A 13,154-nucleotide genomic window follows, 5' to 3' on the forward strand; every position below is an offset into this window, starting at 1 on the left:
TTTCTTCGCGTGTACAAGCTTATTGACAATGGCCAGTTTTTAAAAGCTTATAACTACGGCGGACTAAATTGAAGCCAACTACTAGTAGCCAACTTTACCAATACCAACGCACAGTTTTGTTAACCAATTAGATCTATTTATTAAGATCTACTATACTACTCAACCAATTGTATTCTTTTTTTATAAGATAAAGTTCTGGATTATCGACTAATCCATTTCCCACATACTATACCGCCTTTTCTACCATGTTATATAGCCTTTTTAAGACTACCAGTTCTATATCTTTAGAATTTACTGGTATCCTATTGTTAGAGGCTATCAGTACCCTGTTTTTAGAAATTATAATACTAGATCTTTAGTTACCCTGGGGCCCTAGTATAATACTATATCGTAGTATTCCGGAAGTGGTAGTAATATTTAGAGGTAGTACATTTTTATTGTTAGAAGCTGGTAGTAAATAGATTTAGAAGTATGTGGTGGTTAACTACTAGTTGTCGCTTTATGTAAAACACCAAGGTTTTGGCTTATATTTTATATTGTCCGGAATTTCGATTTACGTAGTCCGCCGTATATCACGGAACCAATTCGGTCCTGATTGAAGGTTTAAAACCAGCACTATCGAAAGTATAAATATGTACAGAAAATTGAACTTTTTTTTAAGTTAGGTTTGAACTTGAGCAGTATTGAAATTTATTCCACGAATAGATTCTTTGAGCGATTCTTTTATTATATTTTTTATTTTCAGGGTGTTATAATACATGTTGGTTGACTTGTCGGTGTTGAAGAACTGGCTATTTTTCGAAGTTTTGCGCGCAAAGAATTAAAAAATATGCCAAGCACTGCACGGTAAATAGAGAACATCTGATCTATTGAATCTTGGAAAGACCGCGCTTACAGTTAGCGTTGAATGACTACACATGCATTGAAATCAGGCAAGGGGGAAGCTCGCTTACGGATGCCAAAATTTGTCCCAGTCCAAGGTAGCAAGACCAGGCCTATTGAGTACGTACACTCCATAGTTAAAAAGTGCGAACAAGTTGAGCTGGTAGAGGTACTGTACAAATATAGCTATCAGATAAGATATAGGATTGATCTCGAAGAACTACGTGAAGTCTGTGAATGAGTGATCTTATATATCCCTTCTGTGATAACTACTCTATACTATGTGTGGTACTTCCTCTGACACCTTGTAGTCTTATATCCCATCTTTGGTACTCTAGTTGGTTCGTGGGTGTCTTCTAGTGCCCACGGGTCCAATATACAACAGCGGCTAATCAGTGTCACTGTGCGAATACTGAGAAGCCTTGTTAGTTAATAGTAACGTTTTTCAATAATTCTGGTTATGATATTCTACAAATCCTAAGATTCGTGCGGTTGAATGTTATTGGTCGATGTAATATCTTCGCCGCTTATCATGAATGTAGCCAAAATTCTAGTCGTACGAATAGTATCTGTGGTGCCGCATTAGCCAAGGGTTGCGATTTACAACCGATAGGACCACTTGTGATAGTAATTCTGCACCTGACAATCGGAAATTGAGTGGTTGCTGGATCATCCTGCTAGTGGTAATCTTCGAGATGGACACTGATTCAAAATGGGCATTTAATTCCACAGTCATCACAACGTTCTTGGGCAACTCCGTAAACTCCCTCACGGCACAATTTCTGTTCAGACCTCGTCTTAAGTTAGTCTGCTCGTCCAAAGAGTCGCTTTTCAAGGGATAGGTAATAGCTTACGCCGAAATCTCCATCGCATGCACTCTCTTCAACTCTCTTGTCAGCTTAGTATCCCCACACAACATGACTCCTGGCCTGTATACTCATACATCACGCCTTTTTACCTGTCTCCTTTCAACTTGATAATTCCTCTCTCCTTTTGATCCCGCCACCACAAAAGCAGCAAAGAGAACTGTGGAAACAATCATCAAGAGCTTCATCGTGGAGGCTGGGCCCTAATTTGACCCGCCGGGAGACTTGGGCAAACTCTTGCTGGTGTTCGGGAAAAACCCCAGGAACACTCGGCCCTGCTCATTTATTTTTTTGATGCCGCTTATTAATTACCTATGTAGACTTCATGGGAGCTTACAGGAAGAAAATTTGCTTAGGCGTTTTGGTAAATGCCTCGTGGTCTTCAGCAAAGTCCCCGAAAATGAAGAAGTGGTCGTGCGCCTCCACCTCCAGTCCTTGACTCCTTGCAGTTTGTGTTTTGTCTCAGAGGGGACCATGCTGGGCGGCCGATTATTGACTGTCAAAAGACCCCCGCGGGTTGAAGAATTCTGATGTCAGATCAACCGTCATCCTTGACTGTGAACGTCTGGTAAATTTCTCAAATTCAATGCAAGCCGATGTTTTGTCAGTACATGTAACATGACCTGATCTGAATTAGAATAGGACCTAGATTCTTCAGCTTAACTCAGTCTTCGAAGAGTAACTGGCAGTGAAGAATCGATGTAATGTATTAAGTTGTTATTAACACAAGCTGGAATGTCAGACAGATATGTGGATCCTAGTTTCGGAGACACATTCTATCCTTTACTTGGCTCAGCCATCGTATTCATAAGTTTAGTATTCCTGGTATATAGTGTCCCTCTGCTTGAAAAATCCCATATAGTAAACTAAATTTCAGTCTTCGTCTTTTTCCAAAACTCGTCTTTTGAACTACCTTTTTACCCCTGTGACAGCAAGGACCAAGTCTTTCGGCAATATAAAGGTCATTGCTATCCCGTCTACAGTTATGTTTACTGCTTTTACAATAGCAGGACCCATCCAAGTTGATGGTGAAGTTGAAAAAAGACAAGTAAGGATATAAGCTTGTTCCTGCTTAACTGATAATGTGGGGATTTCGAGGCTGACAGATAGGTATGGATAGGATGTAAACTTTTAATTCCTTCTTGTTTCAGAGATAACATAAGTCTATAAGGATGTCTAGGCTGTATGTATTTAGTTCCTTCCTATTCGAGAGATATACTAATAGCATCTAGTAAACGCCCCTTTGTGTGTGATGTACATAGTACTGCAATATTAGTAAAACCTCATTGAGGTAAGAACTGAGATTACACTAAGATTGTTTAGTGATATATGATACATTAATGTACTAGTATATTGGATGATGCTGGTGAACATATCGCGAAATTATTCGGCTTTCAGATTAGATACCTTTTTTTCTCCTCACCGTTATGCAAATGCAAAGGCTTCTTCTATAATACTTCTTCTCGTGTAGTTGCTTTATATAACCCTGGTACATACGACCATAGGGTATGGGAACAAACGGGGCTTCTGGGTGTATTTTCCGTACAAACGAGGCCGCTGTTCTATTGGACCACGTTACATCGGCTTAGCCGCCCAGTCCTGCATTAGTCGTGGAAAAAAAACCCGGTTAAGTGACCGGTAAAATGAAATGAGTTTAGAGAGGGGTCGAATATAAGAAGTATTTAATATTAACCCGTATGCCGGTGGCCAACTTAAACCTAGGCTGTTTCAAGTGCACTCAGTTAACATGCCATTGCGATCGACTTCGGGGGACATAACCCCCCACAAATTTCGAGTGGTCATTGTCGGCGGCTCGATCGCTGGCCTGACTCTTGCCCATGCCTTAGCTGCCTATGGCATTGACTTTGTTGTTCTAGAGGCCCGTGAGGAAATCGCTCCAAATGTTGGCGCAAGTATTGGCTTCTCCGGTAACTCCCCCCGGATCCTGGACCAGCTCGGTGTGTGGGATGAACTTGCCGATCTCGCAACACCCATAATCAACAACTATGCATGGAACGATAAAGGCCATCGGCTGGGATACACAGGAGCCTTCAAGCTATCTCAAGTTCGGTGGGTCCTATTCTCCCCTTGTCTTGTGGTGTACACTGTTGCTAAGTATGTACCTGGTAGCCATGGATACCCAGTGATTTTCCTTATGCGACAGCAAGTACTGGACGTGCTTTGGAATACGTTGCCAGACAAGAGCCGTGTTCTAACTGGTAAAAGAGTGGTCAGGATGCAGCAATCCTCCACAGAAGCGACTGTGCAGTGCCTTGATGGCTCTACCTATACGGGTGATATCGTTGTTGGCGCCGATGGCGTGCACAGTATCATCCACAAAGAGATGTGTCGACACATGGAAGTAATGCAGCTGGGCGATTCATTGCAATCTGAAAATAAGAGTATCTGCAATGCTTGATGGCACCCTGATTCCACGGTTTCTAACAATCAATATAGGGATGGCCACGCAATATCGCGGTGTCTTTGGTATTTCAAGCTCAGTTCCAGGGATCAGAGAAGGAGAGATGCACAATGTCTTTGTAAAGGGGGCTTCTATCCTGACTATTGGCTGTAAGGACCATGTGTTTTGGATCGTGGGAGTCAAGATGGAACGAACATACTACGCTCCTGAAGCTCCGCGTTTCAATCAGCATTTGGAAGATGACCTTGCATTTTTGATGAACAAATACGTTTGCGCAGGAGCTCAGTTTAAGGAGGTATATCAACGAACTGTTAGATGCAGCCATCTGCCTCTCGAAGAAGGTATATTTGAGCGATGGAATTGTGGAAGGGTGGCTTGTATAGGGGACGCTGTTCACAAGGTACGATTATTCAGCCTATTTGATATGAGTTCAATAAGCTCTTTCTACTAACCCGATGTTAGATGACTCCAAATCTTGGCCAAGGAGGATGTTGCGCTATAGAAAGTGCCGCAACCTTGGCCAATGCAATAATTGACATGGCGGAAAACTCAGAAAAACAGCAACTTCAAAATATCGAAACCAGATTGGGCTCCTGGGCAACTGCGAGCAAACCCAGGATGAGGCTTATTTGTACGCTATCAGAGATGGTGACTCGGATGCAATCGCTAGATAATGTGGTCTATGAGATTACTGGCCCAATCTTTTCCAAATACTATATCGATGCCTTTGCAGATCTCATATCTGACATGGGCGTGGGTGGAGAATGTATATCGTTTCTACCTCTACCCAAACGTCAAAGTACCGGGACAATGCCGTTTGGGAAGCGGCATTATATCGGGTCCCCGATTATACCATCTGGCCGACTAGTTTGGACGGTCCCGCTTCTGGTTTGCTTCTCTTTGAGCATTATTGTGTCTCCCGGGAAGGCCCCAGCTTCGAGTCCTTGGGACGTTTATTCCGCGATTGCAGACGTGGGAATTTTCCAGGCTATTTGGGCCCTGGAGAGCGTAAGATTTTGCAACGCCATAACTTTCATGAGCTTGTAAGTCTTCTTCTCCTCATACTATTAGGATACTTAGAAGCTAATTTCAACATCACCCCCAGCTTCCTTCCAACTTCTCTACTAGCCCACTCAAGCGTAGGGTTATGGAGAACAGTTCCAGCTTACTTTACACTCTACTATTTGTTCTCTGCATCAAAACGTCTCATTCCTGACAGCCGTCCTATACGATTATCATATGTCAAGTCGATGATCCCCGCACTGATAGTTGGCTTCTACGTACCTTCACTATGGGGTTGGGCCTTGCAATGGTCTTCGCTTCAGCTACTCCTTATACCCGTTACTTTTAGCCTCCTGCATCGCTTCCTGGCCAGTTATGTACAGGATACGACCATCGATGACAGAATACGACGTCCAACCGCCGATCTGCCATGGATCAGGGCATCATGTGTTCTGACCGTTTTAATTTCGGTCGGCGTCTCCGTATGCAGACATTTTGAGCTTTCTGGACAGGACAGGTTGTTTCACTCTCGGTCTTTGGAGGCAACCTTAAACGCCCACACGATCGGTATTGGCAGCGCAGTGATCTGGATTATCCTGGAGTTGAAAGATGTGAGCCAAGAAAAGAAGCTACAACTACCCTGGTTATACATCTTTTTGGCTCTACCGTTATGCCTTATTCTAGTCGGACCAGCAGCCACGTTTGCTGTGGGATGGGGTCTGAGAGAGGAGATCCTGGCTAGAGATTATAGGGAGAAAGCGTCGACAGATTCCGTCATCTCTAAAGCACATGTGATGTGAAGTGGCTTGGGAATCGATATTTGAGGTTATCCCCTGGATTTCGTTCCTCAGTGGGAGTTCTGACAGTGTAAACAAATATTTTGTGTGTGGTTGAGTGCTTTGTTAAATAGATCACATAAAAGTAAGACGGAAACAGGCTCCAGAACAATGATTTAAGAGTGCGTCAAGCCGGGGGTGATTGTGCAGAATTTCTTACATTACCGTCATTGAGATGTTAGCCCATTTGGAAATCTCAAGCCGTAAAACAGATCTTCAACTTTTACTGTAGGCCGATATGTCTCTGTTAGTAAATTGTTTCCACGGCCCTTAGACGGTGGCTATATAGGGCCCTTTGGGTAAGAACAACCAGCTAAGCTAACGGCTTTAGGTTCTGAACATACTAACCTGAAGCCTACCACTCAGTTGTTCCTTTATTGGCCTGAATAGCTCAGGTTGTTGTTTTCTGGGTAGCCAGCATAGACTCAAGACATTCGCTATACTAGTACACCATGTGCTGCCTCCACATCTGTTGGGGTATCTGCGATGCATGAGAGTGGGTCCTATCCGGGTAATCGTCAGTGTTTACAGGCCTTGCGATCTAGAACAAGAGAACAGTAACTGTTAAGTCCGCCATTCAAGCTAAATGTAGTGGAATTATATGAAATGATATACGTATCTGCAACTGACGTTATTGTTCTACTGTCAACATACTGGCTAAACTTGTATGCAACAGGGTCTGAAGTCTCTAAAGCTATTATCTTATAGAGAGCTATCCGCGAAGATCCTGCCGAGGTACTACTACCTGAGCAGAACATGGGATTGCAGTGACGAGCCCCGCGGCTGGGTACAGAAAAGTAGATAAGAGTGCATACAAATAGAAACAAGAACTAGTGAACTCAAGGGTACTATCATAAATGGTCTCATGAACCGTTTAAACTGTAGTATGTCTTTCAAGGGCTAAAACCGTTCATATTCAGGCTGCAATCAATCTTAATCCGTAGGCTTCCGCAGTACCGGAAATCCCCCCATATTTACCTGGTTTTTCTAGATAAGATTCGGTTAGATCGCTTAATCTCGTTCCAGGCTCTCTTTGCGACAATTCATCTTCTGCGTGATCGGTGTTCTGTTTTCCTTCATGATACCTGCTAATGTTTTTCTGACCCTAAAGGGCGGCTCCTGATCTTCTTAATCGCCAAGTGGACTTGCCGTACGCAGCCCACCTCTCCTGAGGTACCTTCCGAGGTTTCAAGATTAGAAATATTCTGCTGACTGATACCTCAAGATCGTTCGAAAAACAAACGAGGAGTATATGTAGACTAATTTTAAGCGAGGGAATAAGCGTGTGGGGGTCGTGCAGGGCAACTGGGTGAAGATTAGACGAGTTCAGCTGCTTGGGGATAGGGCGACAAGAGAACTAAGCCCGATGGATCCAAGAAGAACCCTCACCTGGATCAGAAGATACGCAACTAAACTGCAATTAGAGTGTAGACTCATGGAAGCGAGGGATCGAGTGGATCAATGCACAGCCGCCGTTATGACACTGGCTGAGCCTATCCAGTCCTGAAGAGGCCTAGTATAGTTGAATCTACCTGCAGTTGGCCTAGTCACTCTCCATAGATCCAGTAGCATGAACGCCTCTTCAAGCCACTTCAGCTGCTGCCCGCTGCTTGTTCAGCTGGTGATACAGAATCCACCACATCCAGCGAGCCTCATCTGCCCCTCGTTCTGGTATATTTAGATCCTTTTCTCCTCTTGCTCTCCGCATTTCCTCATTCTCATCCATCGCAGCACTCAATATGGGGTTCACCACCAGCTCCAAAAACATCCACCTCCGCAGCATCAAGACGGCGGCAGGCGATCATATCACCAACCTCTGCGCGGATTGCAAGGATGAACATGGGCAATGGATTTACCGGGAGGTCACGCTCGACTGGTATATCGGCGTCGACCAGCCGACTGGGCGGTTCCTGCTGGGCTCCCCCCTATTGGGCTCCTTAATTGAATGCAAGTACCTGACGGGGTACTCATCCAAGTTAGAGCTCACGGCTGGCGGGGCGGTCCTGCTCTGCACCATGGACGGCAGCTACAACCACCGGCTGAATACCCTAGCCTTGGATTTGATCTTCCATAACGACAAGGGAGACCTGGTCTATCAACTCCCGTAAGTGTTCTGTTTCTGTCAATCCTGCATTCAGGAACTAAGCCAACGCCAGCCCCAAGAATGTCCGATCGCGACTGACTCACCTGACGCTGCAATTTCCGGCAGTCCTCCACGGCTTCGCGTTCACTCGCTACGGGACATTGTGCCCGACCTCGTTGGACCTGGACAAGCACCTGACCAATGAGAATGGCATACTCAAGAGGAAGAAAGACGGCAACTTCAGCCATAGCGCCATCGAGCTCGGCCTCAACTCTAACTGGGCGCTCATTGGCCAGTTGGAGGACTGGCACCACACATACCATCTGATCAACTGCTGGCAGCTGATGGACGAGTGGGTGAGCATCACTGACGAGGGTGAACTCGCCATGGAGGATCCGTAAGTACCTGTCCCGTCCCAATCTCACCGACCCATAGGCTGATCACTCGATCAAAGCGCGGGCACCTGGGATCTGCGAGGACCCTTCTTCCGACTGCTAGAGGAAATCCCCCTGATTGGATATATTGTGGCGGGTATCGATGAACTGGAGGGGGACCATGACGAAGCCGTGCGTGCAGCAGCCGAATGTACCTACGCGACCATCTGCTTGGCGGCAGCCCTGGTCGGCGGCGCGCTGCTCGGGCCAGTCGGGGCAGCTGTTGCCTCGGGAGTCACGGGCTATGCTGGCCTGTACGCAAAGAAAGCCATCGGGCAGCACATCAGCAATCCGAAGATGCGCAATGAGGTGACCGCGATCACCATCTATCGCGTCCTGGTGGCGGAACTGACCCTGATCGCCGGCGTGGGGCTGGAAGGGCTATCAGGTGCGTTCAGTGAGCTTATCGTCGAGGAGCTGATGGCGGAGGGTTTTGGCCAGCTGGCAGTCAGTATGGGGAAGATGTTGGCCGAGAAGGGATTGGAGGGTCTGTCCGAGTATGACATGGAGACGTACGTTGGCCCTAACCCACTGATGACTCCGAACACAGTCCCGACACTGACCCGAATCCAGGATCGTGAAGAATCTGGTGGACGCGATCCAGCACGGCAAGTCCGAAGACGACATTAAACACATGTTTGATGACTGGGAGAATGATGGCGTGGATCTGTTGAATGATCCCACCCCGAAGAAGGATGACCCGCCGCCACCACCGAGACCCTCTCCCCCGACTGATGAAGACACCAACATGGAGAGGGGCATGGAAGCTTACGTATACCCTCGCGATCCGGCGCCCCATCCTATCAAGGATGATGGTACCGGGTGGGATGAAAGCGGCGGCGGCACCGGGCTAGGGAGGAAAAAGAAGAAGATGAGGGACCAGTTGGGCCACGGTCAGTGGTTGATGTCGACAGGGTTCGTATTTCCCTCTCTCTCCTTTCCATTTGGTGCGACAGACAGTAACGGCTGAGACAAAATCCCAGTCACCCAACCACAACCTCCTTGGCCAGGATCACCAGTGAGCTGGACAGGGTAAGCCTTGGTACGGGCTACACCTTGACGTTGAATGGGGATGGACTGCAGGCAACCAACTCCAACCACCAGGAATTCCTCTTTCGGCTAGATATGGCCCGACTCCTAGCGGGATTGGACAGCCCTAACTCAGGCGATGCAAACGCCAACATCAATTTCTACGACGATGAGGGGTATCGGTTGTGCTTGCATGTCTCCTTCCGGCCGTCCACGAACGTCCTGCACATCTCGCAGTGGTGGGACGGAAGCTGGCGTAACGCCTGGTGGGCCCCCTTCTCCAAGGTCTTCGCCAACATGCAGCAAGGACGGGATGGCTGGCTCCGTGTCGTGAGGAACACGGACTTCTTCTACGACTTCGAAACATTCAACCTGGATGACCATAACGAGCGAGTTCATGGGGCAACTTGGAGTGTTAGAGCTGCCGCTTGGACGGTCCAATCTGTGAAGTATGCCGGGTCGCCGTCTTTGTTTGGTGAGAGAATCGAGGTTCATATCTAGGTTGCATGGATAGTTAGTGGTACGGTGCAGGCAGTATTGAATTTACGCTTTTATATAACCATGACCTTGATATTGAATGTCGTATCTTACAGCTTGAATACGTCGCAGTGGAAAGGGAAGGGGGATATTTTAGCCGTAGTAAAGCTGAAGTCCTGAATCTCAAATCTCTGGTGAAGAGCATGCATGCCAGTGGGGCGCCCAAAAGTAGGGTATCAGTCAGCTTGAGCCCTGACTCCGCCTCCGATTCCCATCCCACATTCCTCGCAGCTACGTTTGCAAGCAAGACCAAGGAAGAAAGTTTGGTACCATAGCTATGATCATATTCCTAAGCGCGCATGATTGTAACGACAGTGTGTGTGATACAACATTCTCATAAGCAAGAGACCAACGAATAACGAAACAGCATGTGATGTAAAGCCCAAGCTACCCCGACGAAACAAGTTCTCATCCCATTATCGAAACCCATATCGGTCGTTCAGGCCCGAAATACAGCCCGGAATTGGCGGCGGAGAGGTCGGTTGAGGCGCCTGTTCGATGAGGATGTGGCAGGTAGACATTGTGTCATTTAATGCTATGAAAATCGAGTTAGACGGGCTGACGGTGATCCAAGATACATTCGACTCACGCTGCAAGAGGAGCAAGAGCAGCTAGAGCAGTTTCCACTGCAGCAGTTGCAAGCACAGGGAGACATTCTGGTTGTAGAGAGGAAGAGGTGGTTTTGTTTGGTTGATTGAAGGGTTGAAGCTTGGTGATGAGGCTTGAGGAGCTTGGTTTGATGATGATGATGATGGATGGTGAATGGATTGAATTAGACAGGCATGGAGGCCACTATTTATACATCGCTGGACTGCCACGGAGAGGACCGGGACATGTTGATTTCATTGTTTAATGACCGCGACCCGCGAGAACCGCTGGGAAAAATGGGCCAATCCCGCTCGGATCCTTCATCGCAATCTCTATATCCGACTCATGACTTGGTTCGTATCGCGCTGTGGGGATGGGGGCCTATGGTGGGTGAAGCTCGGAGGGTGTTGAGTCGTAGCGAGGCTGACACTAGACTGGACCTGAAATCCTGGTACTGTTTCTCCACATGGGCAGATGGTAAAGAAAAGAAGGCAACAAGGACGCGCTATCCGCCATATTTGCCTGGCATGGGCCCTCGATGGGGACACTAAGTGAAAGTGGGTGGTACGCCTAGTCGTTCCTTCATCACGGAGGCATGCCGTACACGCTGATCACCATGTAGCAGAAAGGTTTGCAACGAAGGCCAAAGAAAGCAGAAAGAAATTCCAAGGCATTGTCGCTGCAAGAGTGTCGAGCATTTTTATATTATATCCAGAGAGCGAAAATGAGAACCTTGAGGCCAGGAGAGAACCTTGGGAGCACATATCTGCCCCTTACTGACACTTGGCCTTCTTTCCAATGTTGGCGGCTCGAGACGTCTCATCCTCCTATCACTAATTCGATGACTAGGTGAAATTAATCATCATATTCAGGCTGATCTACGGTGGTTGTAAAACTCTGACTTCATGGCGGTTTCATGATGCCTGGCTCTATTCCATTTTCATTACGCGTGTCTCTCCCTAATCTTAAGGGAGAAAAAAAAGCAAATAGGGCGAAACTCGCTTACACAGTACGGAATTTATAATTTTGTTCTTCCTACACATTAGCACTCCTTACCAGGATCATGCATAAAACTGTCTACCCTATGCCCACACAGGCTTAGTATTGCCAGAGTCCTAAACTAAGGTAGTGTTCGCTTTGCCATCTAATAGAACAAGCGAGATGAGCAGGGTATACGACGAAAAGCCATGCAGCTGACGCCTGTTAGCTCGGGGCCGGTGCATACAGGCCCACCGAACTATGTCGTGGTGGTGATCGAATCACGAGGCACAGATTTGATAGAGAAAACTGACCATGGCCGCTTATGGCGACGATCAGACATGATCATATCACTGGGTACGGAGCATACCCTTCCTCAGAAATAGTAAATGATGATGAACAGTTGCCAATCAAGCAATATCCCAATTCGCAGGGCTCCATAACAGGCTGGCTGTCAGGTAAGGTCACCCGGTTGCCTTGTCATCTTTCTTCTTTTAGCGAGATACACCCTCAAGCAACCCCACAGGCCATGTTTAGCCCTCTGTCTGAGGCTTGGCAGTAGCCGTAGTCTATCAATTACCAGATGAGATGTGTAATGCGTACTCGCCTCACTGGTACGTGAGTCAGGTTTGTTTTCAGCTCCACTGGTCCGAAGTTGTGCCGGTCCTAGAATAGTTCGATCAAATCGAGCTACTGTGGTTGGTTGATTCACTTCTACGATTCAGGAGCGTTAGTAAAGACAAAATAGGTTCGGGGTTATCCCTATTTCTTTGCCAAGGAGCAGACCGTGGTGGGCTGTGGCCGTGGATATTCTATATGTCTGTATAATACCTGTGAAAAGCATGTCGACACCAAAAGCGACGCACCAGTTGAATTTTGAGTACGGAGTCTAGGTATATAGCGCTAGAGGGCTGAGAGAGTGTATTTAATACAGCAAAGGAGGGAAAATACTGGAATCGATCCTGCGAACAACAAATCGTATGATATTCCCTACTGTCTAGAATTTTGAGGCGTCATGGATAGGGTCTATCCCAAAGTCTCTAGCTGTTACCGCATGTCACGCCAGATTTCTCTTGTGTTTCTATTTTAACGCACACTAACGTTAACATGATTGTATGTATACTAGGAACAGATTGCCTTCCTCTTCGCCGTACACTTGGCCACCCGAGAGAGTGCTTGAAAACCTTTATTGCCCTGACATGCATGGGTTGCATTTCGGACGATTCAAGCCACCACATGAAGCGCCAAAAAGAATGTGCAAGAATATAAGCAGCTCTTTTTCTGAAACTGGTCAATCTGAGTGTCATCGAAGCCAATACCCCTTTTTGCCTTCGAGTCCTGCTGCGCTATCCTTTGTCAGTTAGGTTTCCCTTCACCGTTATGCAAATGCAAAGGCGTCTTCTTTAATACTTCTTCTTCTACGATAGTGTGGAGGTAGGCCGTCACACCACTCCTAAGATACTCAGTACTCGCGTCTTCGGTCACACATTCCTACAC

General features: G+C 46.9%; 2 protein-coding genes across 2 annotated transcripts; both read left to right on the forward strand.

The window, feature by feature from the left end:
- Nucleotides 1-3,495: 3,495 nt before the first annotated feature.
- Nucleotides 3,496-5,217, forward strand: ABOM_005012 (FAD-dependent oxidoreductase; the record flags this gene model as incomplete). The annotated part of the gene is made up of 3 exons (XM_022532141.1): nt 3,496-4,150; nt 4,206-4,570; nt 4,633-5,217. 3 exons carry the CDS (start codon nt 3,496-3,498, stop codon nt 5,215-5,217), a joined length of 1,605 nt encoding a protein of 534 aa, XP_022390494.1.
- A 2,530-nt stretch (nt 5,218-7,747) lies between these two features.
- Nucleotides 7,748-10,055, forward strand: ABOM_005013 (uncharacterized protein; the record flags this gene model as incomplete). The annotated part of the gene is made up of 5 exons (XM_022532142.1): nt 7,748-8,112; nt 8,165-8,488; nt 8,546-9,022; nt 9,099-9,440; nt 9,509-10,055. The coding sequence occupies 5 exons, from the start codon at nt 7,748-7,750 to the stop codon at nt 10,053-10,055; spliced, it is 2,055 nt and encodes a 684-aa protein (XP_022390563.1).
- Nucleotides 10,056-13,154: the final 3,099 nt, after the last annotated feature.

The sequence above is a fragment of the Aspergillus bombycis genome, assembly GCF_001792695.1.
Source record: "Aspergillus bombycis strain NRRL26010 chromosome Unknown contig00028, whole genome shotgun sequence".
Classification (NCBI taxonomy): domain Eukaryota; kingdom Fungi; phylum Ascomycota; class Eurotiomycetes; order Eurotiales; family Aspergillaceae; genus Aspergillus; species Aspergillus bombycis.